The sequence below is a fragment of the Actinia tenebrosa genome, unplaced genomic scaffold, assembly GCF_029948245.1.
Source record: "Actinia tenebrosa isolate PJP-AT-01 unplaced genomic scaffold, QUT_ActTen_1.0 PGA_scaffold9__36_contigs__length_13948895, whole genome shotgun sequence".
NCBI lineage: Eukaryota > Metazoa > Cnidaria > Anthozoa > Actiniaria > Actiniidae > Actinia > Actinia tenebrosa.
The window spans coordinates 10094710-10120474 of record NW_028292586.1 but is presented as its reverse complement, the minus strand read 5'-3'; the positions used below and the strand labels follow the sequence as shown (position 1 = coordinate 10120474).

The following is a 25765-nucleotide window of genomic DNA, read 5'->3' as shown; positions in this document are numbered from 1 at the left end:
AAAAGGTTGTGCTTAAAAGTAAAGCTATAAAGCACAAGTAAACTGTTACAAAACATCCTAAATGACCGGAAATGACGGAAAAGGACCGAAAAGAGCAAATATTCCAAATGTATGGGCATTTTTTCCAATGATGCCTTAAACCAAAGTCTTACCTTGTCATTGTTGTCTGACTTTCCTAGATCAAAAAAAAAACAAAACAAACTCGTCGTTGTTTTGTCATTGAATCGCATAGTGACTAAAACTGAATGGATAATGAACCATTCGCTAAGTTAGCAAGGGCGGATCCAGGGGGAAGGTCGAGGGGGTCGCGACCCCCCTATCATTCCTGAGGTCAAATGGGTTTCTTGTGGTAAAAATGCGACTGGGATTCCTTTGCCCACAAAATTTACCCCTGAGACCCCCCCTTCAAAAAAACCCTGGATCCGCCCTTGGTTAGTATCGTTTTTACAAACTATTTAGAACATTCATTGCAACATTATTTGAAGAGTTGATGTACTTTGATGTTTTCTTTTAATATTGCAAATCATTTACCATTTGGTTTGGATATAAGTCTCTTAATCTGAATTAATGTTAAACATTTGTAGGATTTTAATGCTTTCAAAGTGGTTGGATGACCGAGGTCAACATTAACAGCTAAATTCTCTAGAGAAAGCGTCTCGAACAAAAACTTTAAAACTTTAATGATTGGGTTGTTTATTTACTAAGGTGTATATATCTTGATTGAGTTCGATAATGTATCATCACGTGCTGCTGTCAGGTCTTGATCTATGAACATTCCCCACCAACAATCCTTCTGACCAAAGCGTCAAGTTGTCGAACGTCTCTCCCTCTCCATTTCTTAACAAATGCACTGTTATCCAGAATGAACTTGCCAGACTTGTCTCGTCCCATCACCAACAAGATGTCACCTTTTTGGAGTCTGGGACTATTACACATACCTCTCTTGCGCAATTCGATGACCTGTCGGCTCTTTAGTACGGTATTTCCTTGTTTGATGACTTGTATAACCTTAACGTCGTACGTCAGCCACGTATTTTGTTCATCTACAAGAAGTACCTCGACCTTGATTGCTAAAACCAAAAACCACACAAATTATTTGACATAAAAAGTTTAACCATTCATAAAAATCATCCTGAGCCTTGGGGATGCAGTTCATTGTGCCCGCGCTCACATAAATAGCAGTGAAGCTCATTTCTGTATTTTGTTCTTTAAAAAAGAAAAATCTAAAATAATTAAAGTAGCCGCCATCTTGATATTTTCAGCCTGCATTTATGCGGTATCACGATGACGTCATCACTCATTTTCATATTTGCATAAGTACATCCCAATGACTCGTGTTCATGATGACATGCATTAGTAAAAATATACAAGTGATTTTAGAAAATCTCGCGCTCTGATTGGTCGATAATCACACGATATCACACGATAATCACCTCGAGCGATAATCCAAAATGGCGGCCAGCAGGGCGCTAATAAGCGCCCTGGCGGCCAGCCGCTTTGCTGCAGTTACCGGAAAAAAATTTCTTTTATCTTCATTTTTTTCCTTTTTTTGAAGGATTACCTGTGTATTTATACCTCAGTGACTCGCGTCTCGGTAAATATTCCCCGATATTCACTTCGCCTTCGACGAATAATTGTTAAATAATATTATCCATTTTCCTTGAAAACAAATAACCAAATGTATCTATGAAAAATTCAAAAAACCTCTCGTTGAAAATACCGTTGCCTTGGAAACATTAACTATCAATGTTTAACTTACAACCACAACAATATTATATGATAGAGTTTAGGAAAAGTCATTCAGTTTTATTACCTTTTGTTCAGACGCTAAAACGTTATTCAGCATCAAAATAAGCGCGGGCACAATCACAACCTCCCTTACCCAGGCTAAATCGGCTTTAAAAATCTTTAACCTGACAGCCTAAGCTTACCATAGTTATACATGCTGCATACTTGTCGAACCAGTTTATTCAGGTTACTGATGCTTGGGTTTGGGGCTGTGCATTTATCTGCAAATTATTGAAAGAGATGATTCATTAAATGAAACAATTCCTTTTATAAACGAATGCCATCTAAAAAATAAAATGGTTAATTGGACCTGATTCATTCATCGTTTGGAGGATGATACATACGTCTGGGACATCATTCAATTAATGATTCACCCCATCCCAGGTCCCACTCAAACCAGTACTTCCCACTATAATCACCACGGCTGGACAAGGCAACACAACATTATGGTCACCCTAACCTTAACCCTAACCAGTACTTCCCACTATAACCACCAAGGCTGGACAAGACAGCACACCCTTATGGTCACCCTAACCCTAACCATTTTCACAGGCGAGAATTTCCAACTTTATACTAATCATATCTCCCATTTTTCTTACATGGCTTACAAGTTTTGATGCAGATAAGCTCCAAATACCTTTATTTTTGCTTTCTTAAATGCAACTTTAACTTTGTGTTTGTTTGTTTTTAAGAAGCACAACTAAGCACTAACCTTGAGTACATTTACAAGACTTTCCTTCGCAGCTGCCCATGATAAGGGAAGTCTTCTCCGAGCTATAGAATTTAATGCAGGCCTCATCGGGTTCGTAGTAGTTGTAGACTTTCACAGGGACAGGATAAACGGCATCAACGGCGATTATGGGCGATACCTTGAGTGCCACGCAAACTTGCCTTGCACTATCAATCTACAAGATTAATTAAGATTGATTTTATAAAATTTATTATCAACTCATTAAAACTTATTTCTTTGACACAAAATCCCTAATCCAGTGTAGTGGTGACATTTGCTGCTATTTTCAATTAAAAAGGAAAGCGATAGGAAACATATAGTTTTTACTTCACGATGTTTCGGTGTCAACATGACTCCATTATCATGTCATAGCGAATTACAAGTACACTGGTTTAAGATCAATCGAATTAACATAAAATTAATCATTTTTAATTACAAATCTATAAGTGTTTGTTTGAGTCTTGACTTCAGCTCAGTTTCCTATATTCTGTATACTGTAAGTTCTTAATCTTGTTGAGTCAGCTTACAATAACAAGAGACTTTTCTTTTAGCCTTTGGGTTTTGAAAAAAGGGAGATATAAAAAAATCTTTGCAAATAGGCGTCATTTTACTTCCACTATCAAAATTCTTCGCGAATTTTCTTTCTTATTTAAATTTGTGCATTCCCTCATGAGAATAGTAAGACAATGGGTGCTAATTAACTGAACAGATGAAAGTGTGCAAGGGATTCTGGTAATCAGTTGTAGTTAATGACTCCATATTGTAAGTGTACAATGTAATTATGCCAACTGCACTTTACAGTTACAATGATAAAACACTCACCTCATCCAAATAAAACACAATTGATCTTTGGGAAAGTTCGTAATTAGCAATGGTTCCGTTATTCTTTCGCAACAGCTGAAGAAGAAAAAACATTAAAGAGCAGCAAGTTAGTGAAATATATTCTTATGCGTGACGTATTTGATGGCACATAAGCATACATCTAGTTTTAGAAAGGTTGTCCTAGGCAAAGAAAATAGGTGATCGGATATACCAAGATGGTAAGGAATTATGGGCATACTTCTAAACACGAATCTGAATTAAGGGGTTTAAATGGTTTCGTCGACCACGAACAGCACTAAATAACAACTCAACTCAGTTCAACTATTCTTGGATCTTGGAATGACCTATATTTTTATCGTTTTTTGTCTATCATCTTGAGACCCGACAATTGTTTTTGAAATAAGTGTATTTTCATCCCAAGCAACAGCTTTGTTTATAGCTAGGATGGCGTCAAGATATGAATATATCTAGCAAGAACATGCAATGGAAACTGAGTATTTGTCAGCGTTTCAAGTTTGTAAATACTATCCCGGGCAGTTCTGTCATCTTTGCTACCTCCAAAGAGATATATATCATTCAAATGTAGTGGAAGTCAATTGTTGTGGCCAAGAAATAAATGCAGGCAGAATTAAATGAGGCAACGACAACCACGGAAACCACTAAATCGTCTACACTTTATAGTTCTTGCTTATGAATGAATGCTTTGATCTAGTTATATTTGCCTTATCACTTTATAGACTACGATCAATATTACCATGCTTCCAGTATGGCTTCATGTGCACAAGTGAATAAATGCAATTACGATTATCAGAAGAAATCTATGCAATGTCTTACCTGCTTCACTGAGTTGATGTCCACTTCGTATCCGGTAAGTAATCCGACGTCTATAATAGACATTCCTGTTTTACCAGGTTTTTTATATCTTTAATAGAACGCATAAGAATTAATTGAAATTTGAAATAAATAATATATAAAACACTAATATCAAAGTTAAAGAAGTAAATATTGAACATAAAATCAAGAAAAAGAAGATGTCAGCGATCCATATCATATCAATGATATCATCTATCCATCCCTTTCCCCAACCATACACATAAAAGTGACAGATGTATATTTGCATATGCTCATAACTTACTGTGCACAAACTCTTATGATAAGGGGTTTTCCTTTGTCCGACTGCTGGTTAGGCTTCTTGTTTTTCTTAGGTCTCTTGTTTTTCTTAGGTCTCTTGTTTTTATTTCCCTTCCTGTTATTGTTCCCCTTCTTGTTTTTGTTTCCCTTGTTGTTTTTGTTTCCCTTGTTGTTTTTGTTAGACTTCTTGCTTTTCTTAGGCTTCTTGTTTTTGTTAGGCTTATTCCTATTTTTCTTGTTCTTTTTGATGTTCTTCTTGCCTCTTGGTTTTCTTGTGGGTGCAAGTGCTGGAGCATCATTCAGTGGTAATCTTGTCAGTGTTCGTCCATTGCCATCTTCACTTACTGTAACACTCACCATGAAGTCGCACCGATCTTTTCTCGTTGATGGAACATTATACTTCACGTCGACCTGATAAAACAGTAACACCGACTATTTCACAACAATGTATACAATACATTTATATACATTAGAGTCCATGTCACTGACCTGCATTTGTGCAACACCTGTACCAACAGTATCTACATATATGTTTCCTCCTAAGTAGTCGAAAATCTAAAATGGGAAAATAAAATATCTATAGCTTGACGGAAATCAACAGTAGCAGCTTTTTGGCGCATCGTGATTTCGTAATAGGATAGAATCGTCAAATCCAATAGAAAATTCAACAAAATTTGCTCCTAGCGAAACAGTTTAATCTAAAATGGCCTGGTTTTCAGATATAATATGCGTTAATATGTACTAAAAAATATTCTGAGCGTTTGCTGGCTATTCTACTTCTCTTCGTGGATTGATACGGGTTTTAGAACAATTTTCGGTGAATTTGCGTTGATTTGGGCCCCTCCGACGACCATGATCCTTTGCGTTTAAACAATAAATTGTTGAAGATTGTTTTCATGTGACGTCATAGTGAAATAGGGCAATTGATGTTTGTTTAGTTTTTATTTGTTTTGATTTATTATTTCGCTTTTCAATGGTCTAGTATCCATTAATGAAATTTACTGAAACCTTTATGGATGTAATTTCACTTCCGGTCAATCAAAGTTCAAGAGCCTCGTTTTCGTTTGCGCAGACGCTTGTATAAACGAGATAAGTCGCTAGTTGAGCGACCGCCAAGGAAAAAGGAGCGAAAAATCGGTACGACTTATAGAATCAGTCTAATCAAAGCTTTTCTTTGTGTAATTTTACGCAGCCTCCATAAAGCATTATAAACACTTATAAATGATACCATGAATTTTACGAAATACAAGTTAATCTATTTATGAATAAATGATAGACTTACATCAACTGATTGCTGTAATAAGGCATTTTCCTTGTTTATCCTGAGTTGCCTGTGCAACTTCACTCGGCCCAGCTCTGATTTGATTGTGACTTTCAGGTCTAGCTTTGATCCCGCTGTTTGCTCACTGTAAACTGCCAGGGATTGAAGTGCCACGCATGTATCCTGAAAAAAAAGAAATAAAAAACATCAGGTTTAATATAATTGTTTTGTATTCGCGTTTGACTGCTCATATCATTCGATATTCTTTTTCTTCTACGGCTGAGATTCGCCAGATCCCTCCCCCCCCAAATAATTGAGAAACGATTTGTGCCCAATAATATGGTATGTTGAACATGTGTATGGGTTCCCAATAACAGCAATTACCATGTTGATTTTAGCATGCAGAGGGATAAAACCTCAGGACAGACCTCGGGGAAAAATCTTCGTGGCAAGATAGGGAACAATACATCAAATAAACTCTATGCATATGTGGTGTACCCAGGAATGGAACCCGCGATACGACCCGTAGGACTCACACAGGTGTAAGGAACCCGCGTCCGACCCATAGGACATGAAAGTGAATTTCGTTTGCTAAGTGCTAAGACAACACAGGATAAGTTATCAAGCCATTGAACAAAGAATATGTTATCAAGCCGTTAAACACATAATATCTGATCAAGCCCTTATGTAAAGAATGGAACAATCTAAATGATTATATTAAACAATATATACTCTAAGATTTTCCTGTTTATATCCAATTTCGTTTAAAGCTTTTCAATACATGCAATATACAATTTTACTTTTTTTCAAAACTCCATTTTGTCACATAGCTCATACTGGTTAACATAAGTGATACTCACAGTAGTGGACTGAAATCCTCCGCCTGAATTTTTTTGCTCTGTCAGCCAGATTACAATAGGTCCTGCGTACTTTAGTCGATTCATTTTGACTTGAGCCAGCAACGCGTATGCAGCGGTCTCTATGTTGAGCGCATGACCACCAGCATTCCAGTGACGGCTAGAGGTCGCTAAATTATGCAATGGACTATGTCAGTAAAACATTATTACTGCTACATTTATCAATCCACTGATATTTATTACTTACCTGAATTGTACAGAGCGAGTTGTACCAGCTGATCATTAGCTCTGATTCTTGCCGGGCTGTTTGCCATCGCTAACGCATACGTTGTAAGAGCCAAATGGTAAGGTTTGTTGTTAATGTTCGCCATATTATTTTCAAGAAAAGTAATAGCTCTCGTGATGGCAGCTGTTTTAAGCTAAAAACATAGCAAAAATAGATAAATAACAGATATCTATTAATCTTAGTAGATAACAATATTATTATTATTATCATTATTATTATTATGACACTGCATTTTAATTATATTATATTATTATCATCATTTGTTATCGTGTTCTCTCACCATCTCCAGTGTTTGTCATTATCATCATCATCATTACTATTATTATATTATTTAACAGATCAAAAACAGTTTTCCGTGTTTGATACTCTGATCAAAACACGCGGGATGCTGAGAGAACACGAGAGGAGCGTAGGAAACCACGACGCGTAGCGGAGTATCAAACACGGAAAACTGTTTTTGATTTGTTTTATAAAATAACATACGCGCGAAAAGATCGAAAAAAGCAAAGTCTAAGTAAATTCTCCCTACGTGCCGTCTTATTCAAACTGACCAATGAGCGCACGCGATAGATTAGAAATGGCGACAGCGTGTTTTGATACAACATGGTTTTCGACCAATCATAGCGCGTAGTATCCCAATTATTTTATAATATAAAATATAATATTATTATCATCATTTATTATCGTGTTCTCTCAACATCCCAAGTGTTTGTTGTTAAATGATATTAAACTCAAACGGGATTTCTTATTTATACAACTCTGACCATAACGAGTCTTTCAAGATTTTGAACTTGATGATGTTGATAATGGTGAGTGAGTGGGTGAAAATAAAGCAATAACATAAATCAAAACATTTATCAATCAGAATAAAGAATTCAAACCTACCAAGCCGTTGCATTTACATTCCATTAGAGCGGTGACCACGAATGCTGTCATTGCAATGTCGCTATGACTTTGATACGCACCACCCTAAATAAACCAAACAGCATTAGATGGTATGACACTACACTGAATAAACCAAACAGCATAAGATGGTATGACACCACCCTGAATAAACCAAATAGTGTATTCCAAGACCCAAGTGCATTGTGGGTCATTGTGACATTGTCTAAAGTAGGATTAAAAATAATTATTTATTCTATTTTTAGTGTATTTCATCTGAAACAATATGCTAACTACATGTGGAGAGTTAATTGCCGTATACTTACTTTTTATTTCAAATTAACTAGACCCATAATGCCTGTTGGTTCAGTATGCAGTATTCAGTATTCAACCTTTTTTGAAATAGCTGAATATACTTCAATAAAATAAACAGCATTAGAAACTACACTTCCATAAACCAAAATGCTGTTATTGATATCACTGCACGACTAAGTACTGATCATCAATAATGACAAACGTTTTGTTAAAAACCACCAACATGATCGCGATAAGGTAAGGAGCAAAATAATCAATTTAACCATGCATTCAATTTCTTGGCAATCAAATGATTTATCATTTTATCATGATTTATGATTGAACCTTTTAATCGATAACTCACCACCATCTCTCTATGAATTACAGCCCTCATTTCTGGGAAGGCACCATCTGCACGTTGGTTTTGAACCAGCCAGTCAACAGACAGACATAGGAGATCCTGGTCAATCTGCACGCCATCAAACCTACTGGCTTGACAAAATACTTTAAGAACGAAAGCTGTCAGCCTGTAAACGTAAGAAAATTTAACGAAATTGAGTTAGTGTTACTGTCGATGAATAGTGATATGAGAGGTGCAAGGTAAATATATCATACCATGTACTGCCAGGACGACTTTCTCCCCATGCACTAAACGAATGATCAGATCGTCGATAGTTGAGTTCACGTTGATAGCCTAGTAAAACAAGAACAAGAATTTAAATATATATATTTGATTTATTGTAAATGGTATTCAAACTCAATCCTACCTGACTGGATAAACTTGTATGCTTTCTCCTCAACGCTTGCTGTTACTTGTCTAGTGTTGGTGAGGTACTGTAGGACGTACACATTGGGGGACATGTATATCATGGTTTGTTCACCACATCCAGTGGGCATGCGCAAAAGGCTCTCTAGTCCTCCTTTGATCAGATTAGTGACAACTGGTCCAATCATATTACCTACGGTCACAGGAAAAAAGTTATGCCACAGTAATTAGAGAAAATAACAAGCCAGGAAAACAAACAAACAAAAGGAAACGAGGTGTGCGATCAAACGACGAAATGACAGGCAAGTAGATGCTTAGACTAAACTATTTCATGGGTTAAGTCCTTGACTGACGCATTAAAATGTTTTTGGTAAATCCGACTATTAGTTACAAATCTCACTAACCGGTAAAGTGAATCATGGCGCTAATAGATTCTTCTATGCTGTCTTTAGGTACTTTAACTAGAATATTATCAAACTGCGTGTTTTTCGATCTATCAAATGTACCTGCAAATAAAAGATTGAATATCACGGTTATTACTGAAAAAGCGTAAATCAGCTATCATTGCCATTTATAAAGTATTGATATCCTGTAGGACAGGCTTAGTTTTCGTACTCATGAAAAAAGAAGAAAAGGAATAGTGAGCTTTCCTACAATGTCGGTGGAATGTTGTTTTCGTTTTCTATTTTTCGCGGTTTATTCACATTCACATTCCTTGAATCAAAATTAGTGTCAAACATTTTTGATGAGTAGTTTCACTGATAACATGTACATATCGCTTTGTACTCACGTTCACTGGGAAAGGTTGCGTTTTTTGTTTTATTCAAGTCTTGATTTCCTTCAGAAGCCTGTTTTCTGTCTTTCAACACACCTGAAGAAAAGCGCAAACAAAATTTGTGACGCACTTTTTATAACTGCAGAAAACTGCTTTAATAAATTCTAATAGGTATTTACTGTGCGACTAGGCTTTTGTACTGAAGGGCAAACTCATTGTATTTCTACATAGTAAGACACCATACTGGAATTATACGTAAAAGAATATTGTGGTGTTGTGTTGCTCTTTTTGCCTCGTATTGTTTAGCATACTTTCATAGTCTTATACTTGCCCGAGGTTTCGAAATGAATAATATATATTACAGATTTTTTCTTCATGTAAATTGGGCACCCTGTGGCACAACACGAAGTTTTGATTGACATTGTATCAAACATACCTTGAGGATCAAGAACATATGACTGGGTCTTGCGCTTCTCGACTCCCTCAGGCTGAAACAACAATTGATTGTATCAAAATGTCTAACCAGACAATTAACGTACTACCACATGACTGACCATCTAGCATACAGACATGCTACCACATGACTGACCATCTAGTATATAGACATACTACCACATGACTGACCATCTAGTATACAGACATACTACCACATGACTGACCATCTAGTATACAGACATGCTACCACATGACTGACCATCTAGTATACAGACGTACTACCACATGACTGACCATCTAGTATACAGACGTACTACCACATGACTGACCATCTAGTATACAGACATACTACCACATGACTGACCATCTAGTATACAGACGTACTACAACATGACTGACCATCTAGTATACAGACATACTACCACATGACTGACCATCTAGTATACAGACATGCTACCACATGACTGACCATCTAGTACACAGACATGCTACCACATGACTGACCATCTAGTACACAGACATGCTACCACATGACTGATCATCTAGTACACAGACATGCTACCACATGACTGACCATCTAGTATATAGACATGCTACCACATGACTGACCATCTAGTATACAGACATGCTACCACATGACTGACCATCTAGTATACAGACATGCTACCACATGACTGACCATCTAGTATACAGACATACTACAACATGACTGACCATCTAGTACACAGACATGCTACCACATGACTGACCATCTAGTATATAGACAATTATTGCCAATTAAAGAAACAGATCCAGGTTTGGTTTGAACAGGCTGTGTGCGTTTTACGTACTTTCGAACCACACCCCGGTCCCAGCTTTAGTGGCTAACAGAAGAATACACCAGGTGCAATCTCACACGTTCTTTTGTAACCAAAAACTGGAATACGAGAAAATCTGCTTAATTTATTAACCTAGTAACTGAAGGTGACATACTTACAACTACAAGGAGTTTTTTCTCGACAATATCGACTTTAAAAGCTCTAGAATCGAGGACAGCAACTTTTATGGGGACCAATCCGTACTTGATAGGTACGATGGCTATGGGCAATGACAACGAACCACCGGCCTTCACTTTGACTCCATCTTTATTAGTCAGTAGTACTCTTTCATCAGAAGGAGCAGCTGAACAGAACCCCTCGTTTCCGAAAAGGTAAAACTTTACCTATTGAAAATAAAGGGAATTTATTATCAATTCAAATTAAAATCTATCATAAAGTGTAAAAATGTAAACGCGTTGAGAAGGCTTGCTTCATTCTCTTCTCTGATTGGCTGAATATAAGAATTATGTTCTGTGATTGGTTCTTTCAAAAAGATGCGATTAAGAGCTCAAAAGGATGCGATTAAGATCTCCTAATGATGCGATTTGGGAATTAATCGCACTCCTTTGAACCAGTCAGATTGCAAGATTTGGTAGTGATTACAAAAAGAATATGATTTATTTGTTAATTGTGTGTTAACATCTGTGACATATTTCTCAATTCTTAAAGATCTTTTTGAAATCAGTAAGTAAAAGCCTGTATAAAATAACTGTTATAAATTGGAGGCGCGTGCTTTTTGAGAGCACACTGTACGCGCGAGCACTTTCTCTTCATTCATATCCAAAAAAAACAAACAACAACAACCAATTATTGTTATTTGTATTTTAAAAAATAAATAAAAATAAGCAAACTCTCTTTCTGTGCTGTACTGTGTGCAGGTATAAAGCACTTGGGGATAAGCACAACACTCGATAATTATTTAAGAGCACTCTACTAAGCTTCGTGCCTCTCCTAACACCACTCTTGTGTGCTACCAAGCAAAGCGTGCTTCATAACTGCACACAAAACACGCACGCGTTTTTCATTTCTTCCAGTAAAAGATCAAGAACTGACCGCTGTTTCTTCTTTGTTGTAATTATATACAGTGGCTAGGATTGATATCTGTTCGCCAAGTTGAGCAGAGTATGGCATCGTGAAACGCATGAAGAAAGGTTTAAAGGTTTTTATATGTAACGGCTTTGCAATTCCAAATCCTGAGGTGTTAGAAACAGCAACAGCCTGTACAACCCAACTTGTGATGGTATGTGGTAAGGTTGCTTCTAGCATTGCCCTGCCACATTGGTCCTTTTGCAAGTATTTCTGGCAATCAATGTGATTTTCTTCATCTCTGGAAAAATAGAAGCCCATGACATTTTTCTTGAGTAAAAAAATATAATATAAAACTGGTCCTATTGACAAATCTTGTCTTTTCTACGGTTCAAGGGGTTTTTAATTTCTCCGCTTTCTCTTAAGGTGGAACCAAACTAATTCAGAGCGAATTTTGGATAATTTTATTCTCGCTCGCTTCGCAAAACAAATGCGTCAATTTAACTGTATCTTTCATATAATGTGCTTGGATTATTCTAGATTCAAACAGTGTATTTCATTTTAAGATTTTTTAAATATTTAGCCTATTACGGCCGAAAATCAAACAGTGCTATTTTTAGTTTTTGGCTTTTTTCTCCTCATCCCCAGGTACGATTTTTCTAAAATTTTCAGAATCATATTATCTAGCACTATTGCAGCCTGTGTATAAATTTGGATGGAAAGTCTTGGGCAGAAAAAAAGTTATGACGCCGCTTGAAAATTCGATCCAAAATTTGAAGCATATAAGACACCGCGCTGTAGAAACACCACCATTAAATAGATTGCCTTGAAGTTTTCACATATCTATTTCCAAGTATTGCGGATGAGCCTTACGAAAAATCAGCATCAAATCTTAAAAACTCATTGAATAAATGTTTTTTTACTAATTGCCGTTGTAAACCTCAAATATTAGAGTTTTGCTAAAAATCACATTTTCGCCTTTTTCTTCAAAACGTCTCAAGTTTTTTCTTTAAACTTCCTACATCGATAGACCAGAGCTTTATCTAGATGGTAGTAAAATTTCTACAGCTCGTCCTATCCACATTTTGGAGAAAACATTTTTGAAAGGGAGGTGAATTAGCTTGGTTCCACCTTAACTGCAAAAGTCCTTAGCCGTGCGTTTCTCCGCGTCCTCTTATTAGAAATATTTTGAAGACTTATCTGCCTTACCCTATAACCTTTTCTTCGTAAATCCAAGTCTCTGGAAAATAGCTTCGTACTTGAGTCATCTCGATTAGTTCGTCGTCCGAGGGGCCGGCAAAGTCTCCAAAATCTCCAAAATCTCCACTTCTCGCTAAAGCCCCCATGTCTACATCCAACCAGATAAAAACACAACAATCATTATTTGAAATATGTTTAAAGAATTTTTGTTATTATTATTTGTGGCTTGATTAACTTAGTCAAATTCAATTAGCGATCTTTCCTCAATGCTGCGTTCTGATTGCAAAACATGCTCACTTTGGAGGACAAAACAAAAGAATTTCATCTCCTGAGAATCTTAAACTATCGTAATGTCCTCCAGCTTGAGCAGACAGGGTCTATTGACTAATGGTCTATTGACCATTCGGGCTAAAGGACTAAATGCTAAATAGCCGTTGTACCTTTGGCTCCAAATCTCCTTACGCAACACTTTAAAAAATGCCTTATGCATTCCCGCAGTTTCTGGCCCGTGTATTCAGGAACGTCTAAATCGTATACTCGTCTGATGCAGCTTCTTTGGTTTTCGTCAGTGGCATTGCCTAACTTGCAGCAAAACGTCTGGGGATCTAAATCTGAATCTGAAGATAGTAAAGATAATAATATTGGTAATGACGGTTGATGAAATTGTTAGTGATGGCCATGATGAGTAATGGTGAATAAAGATGAGGTTTAATTGAAATCAGTTTGGGGTAAATATTTCCTACATTGATAATAGTGTTTGTGGCTGTTAGATCACTATACAATATGACCCGCAAGGTCCTGATCGTACGCGCGCTGTATTTATCAATTTTAGCTGGATTTTTCAGTCTATTTTATAACAAAAATTGGCTCACATGATAAAATGCTTATTGACTAAGTTAGGTCGGGCCAGGTGCGAAAATATTTGGTTCTAGGTCATGCCATATGGACCTTGCTGCGCTTGGTCTGTATACGCCATGCTTAATGTCCAATATATTTCATTCAGTCAATAAGTACATATTACTTTCATAAATGTAACTATTAGTTTATTAGCAGTAAATGGCTTACTCTGGTTGACAGATCTTTTTTGTCTCGGTAGAGAGTCGTCACATTTAAAATCTATAACATCAAAATAAAAATAAAAAACGCTTTCACATTCCCCGTTTGATAGAATAGGAAACTGAAGATACTGAAGAAACTCAAGGAATGAATTATAACGGATCATGGAATGAATGACGAGCAAATGGATGAAGGGGGACTAGTACGATAGTCTTCCTAACGTAATTCTGCTTTATCTGTAATGAATTACATTAGGACTGAACTTTTAAAAGAGTCAGTGACATACTCAACACTTATCATTGCTCCATACATTTCTGTGTAAATAACGTCTTGATATATAGTTTACTTGTATTAATCTCAAAGGCCCGCGGAGGGACTCATAACGTACATTACATAACAATTGTTTCGTCTCTTTTCTATAATGCTGAGTATGAAACAAAGGGATATTTTGATCACAAAATACAAAGAAACGTATAGAGCAGGTACATGTTGCGTCATAGCCGCCATCTTAGTTGACGATAACAAAGCATTCATCATTAACTTCTCTTGTTAGATCAACCAACATGGCGGCTGTTTCATAGTTATTCATATCTCAAGGGATTTTGAGTCACATGGCTACACACATTCTATAGAGCGATCAGTTTAGTGTTGAGTAGATGACGTCACAGACTCCAATAAAATTTGCACTGAAAAAATATAACTCTTCCCATCGGGATATTAAGGAAATTTGTATAGCTGATTTGAAATTCAGACAATTTTCGTACTAAATGAATGATGAAAACCTCATAGACTAGCTGGTACTACCTTGTCGTCCAGGGATTGCGAGTGATGGAGCAATAACAGCAATGCCAGCATTCTAAAACCATATAACTGTATGTAAGTATTCTTAATATTATTTCGGGTTTAACTCTTAAATCAGAATATGAATCATTGCAGGTTATATACAGGCTTAAACTTAATTGTTGTTTGGTATTGAAGGATTACCTTAAAAACTCCTTGCGTATCTTTGCCACTTCCAACTCCGCATCCAAGATCGAGATTCTCTAGCTCGTCAAACACCTATATAAACAAGTGATTCTATCTTTAGAAAAGACTCGTAAACAAACTGTTAGCTTAGCACTGAATGCTCGAGATGTTCATAATATTGTTTTTTGTAAGGGGACAACAAGTCAGCGTCGATCAATTATCATTTATGCATAGCAACGGTTGTTTAAGAGCACATACGAAGACTAGAGGTACTTACACGCTTTGGAGTTAATCTATTATCATTGCGCAATAAGTAGACACTCTGGTCAACCCCGAGGATCCCTACACGAGTGCCTTTTTTCCCCAGTACGTTCACAGTATACTCCAGTGCTGGAAATCTGGTGATTTCGTGCTCGTTGTCTTTGATTTGAATCTGAAATGATGAAAATTAGTTTAACATCTTTCATAAGCAGATCCCCAACTTTTTACCATTATGCATAACCATAATTAATACGATCGGGGACACACACCCCTACTGACAAGAAACTAACCTGGTTTGGTAAAGAATCGTCGACTTCCAATAAGATGGAATCAGCAATCACTTCTCCGCCTGATGATATGTAATACGCAACCAAGCGAGCAGATGGTGACATCATACTTGTAACTTGAAAACTTATTGTTGCCGACACACCAAACTTCTTAACTACGACATTATGGACAACGATTTGCCCTCGAGATACGACCTTGAAAAAATTGTTGATCGATGGCATCTGGTTAGTTGAAAGCTTTAAAATGCAAAAAATAATTTTCAATTGTGTACAGAGTACGCACCATGTACGAAAGTTTATCAACTTTGCCGGAACTGAGAAATGCGTCACAAAAGACGGTCCTGCCAACCTATGTCAAGAAAAGAGGTATACATGAATGATGCAAGAGGAATCTTGAGTGTGGTCAGTCGACAACCATGACAGCTTTTCTGTGTCTTTACTGATATGGTTTGAATGTTAGAGGACACATAATAAGGCATATTTTAATGAAAATTTATCTCCTCAAAATTGAACGATTAGCAAGTAAAAACAAGAGTGTGAGAAGAAGCTGTTAGCCAAGAGACCATCGGTTACCTTAAAATTCACAGTAAAACAAAACAAACAAAAAACAAAAAAAACAAACAAACAACCAAACACATGTACTGCACAAGTGTGGAAATACCCGGCAAAACAATCTAAAAAATTGGAAACCGCACTATAGAATCAAGCAATTCAATAACTCTTTAAAGTATCCGTTTGCCTGTACTAACATATTCAAAGAGCGAAGTCTCCAAACAAGAAAAACTTTAGTAGAGAGGAAGAGATATTAAGCTCGTGAGATAACAACAAATATTGAAGTCCTTTAAAAAGTAAGGATGATAAATAAACAGCATGAGCTACTCCAAGAACATCATTATAGAGAGAAGAGTCGAGTGGTGAAAGTAATGTTAAAAGAACGTGCCTATAGATAATAGATGAGAGAAGAATATAGACCTGATAGCTAGCCACCAAAGAGACGGAGATGAACAAACTACTTATGTATGTACTTATGGATCGAAACCTTTATAAACAGTTTTAAATCATTAAATCCAGAGACAACAGTAGAAGTGTACTTACTCTAACAGGCTTCGTCTGTCTCAACATCAAATATTCATTACTTTTGGACGTGTAAACACGCGTTATTAGTTCCTTGACAGCATTCTGGTTCAGCGGTAAACCTTTTTCAGCTGTTTCTACCTGTAACAAGGGTTCAAAATTGATCACTACATGAATAATACATGTAATATATTTAATACCCAAATCAACAGTATTTCCGAAGTTAGTTTACCTTGACTTTAAGTGTCTTAACATCTCGTGGAATATCAATAACGAACTCTGCCTGACCGTTTGCTCCTGTTACATCTCTGTTCGCCTCATCTTTAATGTCATCCGCATGTCGACCAACGTCAGTCTCTGAACCGTCGCTTTTTATTGCCTTAGCGGAAATCCTGACATCGATGTTTGGCGCAGGCTTATCATCAGGATAAGACGCTATTACCTATGAACACAGAATGTACGGCAGAACTGTTAGTATCTACACAACATTTTTTTAATAATTAACAATTAGTAGCGCCGAATCGACTATTTACTCATAGAAAACGAGAACGAGTAGACTAATTGTTTTAGCATAAACCTACTAGCTAATATTATGGCATTGAAACAAAGAATGACGATGAAAACTTCGTTGAACAAAAAGACGGTCAACGGTCAACGGTCAACCGGCGGCACTGTTTTCATTCATATTTGCGAACAGTCGTCTCGAAGTCTTGATATATAAGCTTTTGGTCTATTTTTACTTTCAAAACCCTCTCTCCAATTTTTTTTTTTTTTTTTTTTGACCTTTTTATCTGTTCTTGGGAACTTTTCTAATTGAATGAGTGATAAACTGAACTGATTTATTCACAAATACTTCGTTGTCAGATTCAAAAATTGCATTTTTAGCAAAAATAGCAGAAAATTTGAAATATCTTATCTTGTGACTACATATGAAGTTGTTGATTATTTCTTCGGTTTTGAAGATATCTGAATGCGTTTTTTTTCAAATGCCCTTATCAAAAATTTCCTTATCCATCATTTTCAATATATTTTTACACTAAATTTGTAATGTCATTTTCAAATCGTAATCTTGGTAATACTGAAAAAAAGAACATTAATCTTTTGACAAGTACTCAAGAACATGTGAAATTTGAAGTTGAACGTACAAGCCAGTGTGATATGTAATATGTGTGTAAATTAGAAGTTCCACTACTTCAGTTCTCGTAGCATCGCCTGATTAAACATATGAATAGTTTCTTTTCCTTACCTTGACAGAAAACGGTAAGCCTGGTTTGAAGTATTTGGCTGTTTTGTAGAACTTGATGCGGTATTTAGAAGAGGAGAAAAAGATGGAGTTTTCTATTGCATGTTCAGTGATACCAGTCGATGATTCTGTTACATCAGCCTCGACTTCGAGACGCCTTCCTTCGGGAAACCAAATGTTGCCCGGTAAATCCATTATATGACGTCGTTTGATCGTTAATGTTGCAAAACCATCCAGAATCTAAGTTTGAAAACATTAGTAGGTAAACAAACAAACGAACGAACAAACGGACGGACGGACGGACGGACGGACGGACGAACGAAAAAAACAAACAAGCGAACGAACGATCAAAACAATCAACAATAGTCCCCTTCACAGTTCCCTGCACCATCTTGAAAGGTAGCCGTGCCTTTGCATCGACGCGAGACGAACGGTGAGCTTGCAATAGAGTCGTGTGAATAATTGTTCAAGGTGTTAAAAAAGGTATCTATTATTGCAAGCTCACCGTTCGTCTGGCTTCGATGCTTCATTTCAAGATGGCGCAGGGAACTGTGAAGGGGTCTATTAAAATCAAAACATACTCGCATTCTGAAGGAGCTTATAAGAATGGGTTCTTGCTTCATGCCAACAATTTTGATGCGAACTGCTAAAGTTCCTTCCACGGACTTTCCATGGGTATAACTTAAAGTAAAGCATCAAGACAGTATTAATTTAGGGAAAACGTTTTTCTTTTTCGATATCGTTATTCTTCGAATAAGAGGTTGAAAGAGGTAGAAAATACCTGCTTGCTATGCCCACAGTAATTGATATATCAGTAGGAAGTATCACTGAAGGACCGGTGATCTTGACGGAGAATGTTGGTAATACTATAAAGGTAATAGAAAAACTCTGATATCAATTCAATACTTGCATGCAACCAATGATAAAAATGATTCCAAAAAAGTTCTGCATTGAACTGAATTATCTTTAACACTGAAAAACGAATACGAAGCTGAGAGCTAATCTGCCGTTGAAGAATGGGCAATACATTTGCGTAGACAGGAACCGCGGCTCTCTTCCCAGTCCCCAGTTCATACGACGCATCAGCTACGACAGGTCTATAGCTTAAAGGCGTAGTTTTTAAAAAAAAATTAGAATTAATTTTGAAAAAATATTGAATTTCTATCGGTGGACGCGACATATCCAGACAAGATTTTCTATTCTTTTATATCATTTCTATTCGTCTTCATAATCTGATTGGATTCAGACCTTAAATATTGGTGATCGTTACATTCAGCATTTACATTTAATCAATTCTCGATTCCTGGAAACAGTTTATTGACAAGAGCTTTCACTACACTTGTGCTTCAGTATATTCAATCGATGTTGCTATGCTTTTCGTTTGTATGGTACTGTGACTTTTCTGTATCCAAAGGGGGGTCTCCCGGTTATTGGAGAAGCGCCCAGTCCCCACTCGTTTCTGACAACTCTTGCCTGGCCATTTTTGTAATGACATTTAGACAAAACTAAAGGTACATTACGGGACCCTCAAGTGGTTAGACTTTACATTACAACGTACCATATCCTCTGACTTCAAACTTGATCGATGTGTTGTGGATGAACTACAAATACAAGAAAAAGGTTCAAAGACTGACCAGGTACTTAGTCTCCAATGAAGAGACTTTTTAAAAATTGTAAGGAATGAGATCTCAATCAGTATGCAGTATATTTACCTGGTGCCCATAAAATGCTTGTACTGTCCAGTTACCATTAAGAACAAAATCCCCGAGGTCAAGTACTTTAGAAATAAAGCCTACAAGACATGAAAATATCCAAAACATATCCATTGACCTGTCTGTGAGACTTTCACTGGGGACTGTGAGTGATTAGATCATACGTACCTGTCTTCGTATCTAGATTCTTCCACTGCTGAACTCTTATGCCTTGTGGATTCTAAACCAAATAATGAGATACAAACTGTTGCTACTCATCACTTAATATGGCTGGATTATTAATATTCTATAGTTACACAATCCTGGTTTGAAGGGTATGCAATGCTAACAGACAGACAAGTATTATCAAACTACAGTGCACTACATACCTTAACAACCACCGTAATCTAGAAGAAGAAAAAACAAATCTCGTTAATGCATTATATATACCTATACTACTTAAAAGACATTGTCGTATAGAAATAAAATAATAATAAATAACAATAAGGAATTAATTAGATATTCATATTTTGTTGGTTCTAAAGCCCCATATATTGACGATAATAACTGGTTTAGTATATACTAACAAAATAATATCAAAGATGTCTGTCTATAGAAGCTGCTAATGCGTCGCCTCTTGCCAATGGTGTCGTATGTGAGTAGAGCTGTTTGTTGATTCTCTCCTGTGCATCGAGAGTTTTTCTCCGGGTTCTCCGGTTTTCTCCCTCTGCAGCAATCAACTTCTAAATTCTATGTTAGGATGTATTCTTGATAGGGTTACCTCACTCTCCTTTCGTACCATGAAGCAAATAAATTGGCAAATAAATATTTTTTCTAACAGTGGAATAATTACACTTGTTTTTCTTAAAACAATATATTCCTATTTGGCATTTTTGATATTAGTTTTTATTTTTATGAAACAAACAAGCAAACGGAAAGGTTTTCAGTTCAAAAATATAAATATTCAATCACTTCTAACATAATAGTTTGAAGGAATTAAGATGATAACCGACCTTTTTTGTGGTGGGCATAAGGTCAAAACCAAGCGGTATAACACGGATTTTGACTGAAAAAAATGACAATTCATATTAATTCAAACTATTAACTAATGCATACAAAAAAATATTGCTGTTATATACTGTTGTTGAGTGTCAAAATCCATTTTTTACGCTTTTCTCGATGGCTAAGAGGGTGCCACGTAAACATCACGTGAACATCACGTGAACATCAAGTGAACATCACGGCAGTCGTTCTGAGCGGGCAATGGTCCCTCGAAGACAATGTTCCCCTCGGCTTCGCCTCGGGACTTCGTCTCGGGACTTCGCCTCGGGAAACATGACCGTCTCGGGACCACAAATACACTGTTTCCCTCGGTCCCTGTCACTGTTATAATTGATAATGACATGACCAAGATTAATAATAATGTTATTAGCTCGGTTGTCAGTTGTGTCCATGATACTGACCACTTTGTTTCGGTGTGTAGATGGGTTTATCGGTTTGAATAAGGATAACGCCATCCTTGAAACTAAGCAGTATTTTGGTTTCCTCGTGGAATCGTAATGTTTGATCGTCAGATTTGGCAACGAGATAAACGTATTGTTTATCTAACGCTCCTTGGTCAGGAATGTCCTTAGGATCAACCTGTATGTCGAAGCAAAAGAACACTTCAATAAGGACCCTGGAACGAGGAAACTGAATTTAACGGTTGTGATATAACTGTACTGATCCGACGTATCGGACTTCGGTCTTTCGCTGGAGTAAGAGAGAAAATTAGGGTGACTAAAAGGAAACAGGATGATAAAATGTCACAAGAAAGAAAACATAAGGTATCAAACAAATGCCAAACCGCCGTTTATTCAGTGGAATAAATATGCACCATCACGTGACGGCAGCCATGTTAGATGGCAGAAACAATACAATCGTTTTACAGGAGACAAATTTAATTCCCGAGAGCATCTAACCACAGACTTTCAAAGCTGTATTATGGGCTCCGGCACGTGATGCAGGGTGCAAAGTCTCTAAACGTAATACTTTCTATCTTTGATGGCAAACGTACCCTGACTGTGAGGAACTGTGGAACATCTGATGAAAAAAGAAAATACAACCTGTCATTAAAGTCCGAAGACGATCATTAGGTCCGTTTTGTAAGATTAATATAAATCTCGAATTCTGATTGGTTGGGGGCAATTGCTTTACTGATTAAAGCACACACCACACGCGCACTTTTTAATGCGTCATTCATATCCAAGATAACGGCTACTCATGCTTGTTAAAATAAACAAAAACCATGCTGTGCTGTGTGCAGTTATAAATGGTGCCGACTTGGGGATTAGCAGAACACGAGAGGAGTCTCAAAAAGCCAATCGTACAAGGAACTGAAACGCCGATTCATAGCTGGTCTACTAATGTGTATTAGTCTAATATCGATCTCACGGGTTTAGTGATTTCACTCATTATTGCACGCTTTTAATAGCGTTGTACCAAAGGTACTAAAGGTAGCAAAAGTATCAAGTGTATTCCTACAGATGTACGATTCTAACCTGTTTGAAATACTGCTTGAACGGGAGAGAAAGTTTTTCTCCTATGTGGAAAGTCTTGAAGAAAAAGTCGTACTGTTATCGGGGAATTGATTCCAAAGACGGTAACAGAGACATTTTCTGGAGTACCCACGTGAAAGACGTTTGGAGCTGAAATAAAATAACTGGTAGAAAAAAATATAATGTAAAGTTAACACATCTACGAGTAAACTCTAAAATATTCCATTCTTGTACAGCACGCGGGACGTGAAAAACTAGCCGTGGTGGAGTAGCCGCGCCTCTTGAAAGTTTTCGGCTCTTCTTGTTTGCTGTTACTCAACGTAGCCGGTTCAGAAAGCTGTTGTTTTTATTTCTTTCATTATTCAAAAAAATAAAAAAAAAAAAACCACAAATGACATTTATTATTACACTTTTTTTATAAAGCCAGCATTCCCCCGTGCAAAAAATGTAATAAGCACTGCTATCCGTTCTCTGAGAGAACTGAGCACACGTATAAACCGTTCAGAACGCAACCTCATCACCAGGGTCCTCTCAGTCGACTCCATTTCAATATGGTTGCCCTAGTGTTGGCTGAATCAAATGATCAAAATCTCTAACTAAGATTTCGGGAGATTTTTATCACGTGATCCTCGAAACAAAATGGCTGCTTTTCACGTGAACGTCAAAACAAAATGGCTGCCTGGCGATTAGAGACTGCTGATTTTAACTGAGATTTGGAACAAAAGCAAGATCGAAACTAGAGTTATGCATGCATTTAACCTAATGAGAGTTTTGAGGACAAAATATTTATTACTTGAGTCCACGAATTACTTTTTCCATGTTGTGTGAAAGTTATATCGACGTGAAAAGGTTTACGGTTTGTCATCAGAACTGAGAAAGGCCTTTGATTATAAACACTTCAGGGCTACACTACAGAATACTGGGCCCAATCAGAAGGTATATTGTGAGCCATTGGCTCTTCGGCTCCGTATTCAAATGAAAGTCGAGTTTCTTTTCAAGTCGCTGCGATAAAACAAGCCAAAAGTAAATACTTGGATATATATTATTCTTCGTCTTATTAATTGACCCTTTTCGAGTTCCAAATTACTGCTGTCTTTCTTGATTACAGACTCATTGGCTTAGCCTCGGTTTTGTGAAGAATACTCACGTGTTCCAGTCAAGGTCCGTCAACTTTCAAAGTGTTGTATTGTTGAAGTTGTGCATTCTTTACTTTTCTGTTGGTATTTGCGAGTAATTAGACACTGATTCGAGGCTAAGCCTGAGTAAATGAGTCGGTAATCAAGAAACACAGCGGTAGTCTGGAACTCGAAAAGGGACTATTCTCGCCGAGCAACGAGTCACTGAAAATAAATTTTCAAAGCCACTTATAAACGCTATTTATCCTTGTACAAATAACAAGATTCCGTTTTGCTAGTATTCTATAATGGACGAAAGAAATAAAAACAAATATCACTGCGGAAAATGTCCTATGTTTTTAATATATAAATCAAACGCGGTCTCAAACAAACGAACGCCGTCTCAAATGCCTCACGAAGTGATAGACCAATAGAAAAGCTCGTAAGTATGATTATGACTATATCTTAACAAACCAATTACCATTTGCGATACTTCAGCAACAGCAAGGTCTTCTCCCCAACGACCGCCATGATTTGGAGTCGGCCGAGGAGACCCTGGGGACAAGATTGTTCAGAACGTGCCTACTGAGTTATACTGCGCGTTCTCAACGAAATGCCAGAGACTCAATCTCGTACCCAGAGTCTGCGTTTCCCGCAGCGAAGAACGAGAGTTCTGGTATAATCCATTTTCGGTGCATGCGCAATTTTCAGGAAGGTAAATATAATCAATGAAAATCATGCTTTCAAACAGAGTTCTATGTTTACTTCCGAACAAAATAAAAATCAGAAATCGGAAACTTTTTTTTTGGTAAGCCTTTGAACGCATGCGCTCTTATACTGGAAGTCCAAGAAATCCTGGTCTCAATAAATGAATCAAGCCAGGCCAGGCCAGAAGAATTCGAAACGCAGGCTCTGTGTACAAGATTGCCAGAGACGCACACTTTGTCGAGCATGCGCAGTAAGAATGACCGGACTCAATAAGAACTATTGATTAGAAAGCTCAAAAATCTGGAAAATCTCCAGTTGACTGTGCCTTAGCCTGCATGGGAAAGTACGAGGAGTTATCAGTACAGCAGATGCAGCAGCTTTTATCTGAAGGCTAAATAAACATGAGAAAAAATAGCGCAACTCCGACAAGATTTAATGAGTTCAAATCGATCGTATTTCATCGTATTATTGGGCGACCCATTCTGGAACTGTACCAAGAGTCATGGAGACAAGTATGTGCATGTTTATTCACACAAACCAAAAAACTTCTCGATATAAAGCACAGGCTGCGTTCGTGGATTTCAGTTTCCTTGCCGAGTTTAACCGCAATCGAAACTGAGGTTTTATGTTCGTTATGTATATTCAAAAAGATTGGGTTCAAAGTGTGAGAAACATTCTATTTATCCACACACACAAACCCTTCGGAAATTGGTCATATGTACTAATCTAAGGAATCTTTGATCATCTGTCTAATATTATTATAATTATTTTCAGGTGCTGTTTTGTAAATCACGCAGTTGTCCTGAAAACATATGGAAAGCTCTGGAGTGAATCAAGGGGACTTGACATGCTGTGTATTGTATGGGATGACATACACGGGTATCTTGCTTTCATGTCGTGCTTCGTCTCATGGTGGGATGGAAAATAATATATTATTGACCCACTGACCTCTGAAAACAGATATTCAATTCCTACTTCTAATGAAAATTATAATGTTTGCTTAAAACACGGCTAATCTACAATGTTATTTAAACTACAATGTTAATGTTTAACGGATATACTCGCCACAGTAGTACTGTAGTTCTCGGCACGCCTGGTGATAAACCTGTCAATAATTAAATGCTATAGGTACAAGCCATTCGCAAACTATACACAAATACCCTATGACACACATAATGGTGATTGGTTGTCAAAGAATAACCAAAGAAGGCTAAAGTCAGTTCTGGAGTAAACAGGAAAATACCTTCAACCACTGCCAGGCAAACTTAGAGTTTGTGAAATACATTATGTACCTAACACTGAGTTGACGAGAATCTAACTGCAATAGTTTCTATATTACCTTTGAGCTGATGCACAGCTAGCTGCAGTAAATAGAATGATGTACAAGAGCATCTTCATGTTGCAACCTCTTTTGCCTCGCGATGAACTAGTTTTCTCAATAGCGTGTAGGGGTTTATATGAATACGTCATCCAGAGGAAGAGAAACTTAACATTTGATTGGCCAAATACACAAGGTATCGGAAATGACGTTTTAAAGGATCATCTAATTTGATGATAGAAAATCGTGGCTTCCTCTTCTTCCTTCTTTGCTTCAACTAAATGGCTGAGCAAACAATTTTTGTTACTGAAAATATTTACATGCGACATGAGGAACGATATTTGATCTTATCACACGGCAACACGCGGAACTGACTGACAATCGAAGTAGTCAAGGATG

General features: G+C 37.1%; 1 protein-coding gene across 2 annotated transcripts; it reads right to left on the bottom strand.

Moving 5' to 3' along the window:
- Positions 1–493: 493 nt before the first annotated feature.
- On the bottom strand, positions 494–25537 carry LOC116308248 (A.superbus venom factor 1). Of its 2 annotated transcripts, XM_089024855.1 has the most exons (41): positions 25388–25537; positions 22229–22389; positions 21745–21770; positions 21152–21329; positions 20702–20754; positions 20078–20095; positions 19878–19929; positions 19710–19789; positions 19556–19598; positions 18779–18863; positions 18579–18678; positions 18001–18237; positions 16987–17196; positions 16776–16895; positions 15964–16029; positions 15684–15875; positions 15410–15565; positions 15151–15225; positions 14971–15022; positions 14176–14226; positions 13551–13727; positions 13120–13258; positions 11938–12211; positions 11004–11228; positions 10029–10080; positions 9608–9688; positions 9222–9323; positions 8819–9010; positions 8667–8745; positions 8416–8578; positions 7761–7844; positions 6837–7008; positions 6593–6759; positions 5754–5915; positions 4961–5026; positions 4476–4882; positions 4175–4262; positions 3341–3415; positions 2501–2693; positions 1932–2009; positions 494–1070 (listed from the first exon to the last, which is right to left on the bottom strand). In XM_089024855.1, the coding sequence occupies exons 1-41, from the start codon at positions 25516–25518 to the stop codon at positions 766–768; spliced, it is 5367 nt and encodes a 1788-aa protein (XP_088880981.1). In that variant the 5' UTR covers positions 25519–25537; the 3' UTR covers positions 494–765. The 2 variants fall into 2 exon arrangements, with proteins under 2 accessions (XP_088880981.1, XP_088880982.1); XM_089024856.1 differs by lacking the exons at positions 22229–22389; positions 25388–25537 and having other exon boundaries at positions 20078–20097; positions 20703–20754.
- Between the last annotated feature and the right edge of the window lie 228 nt (positions 25538–25765).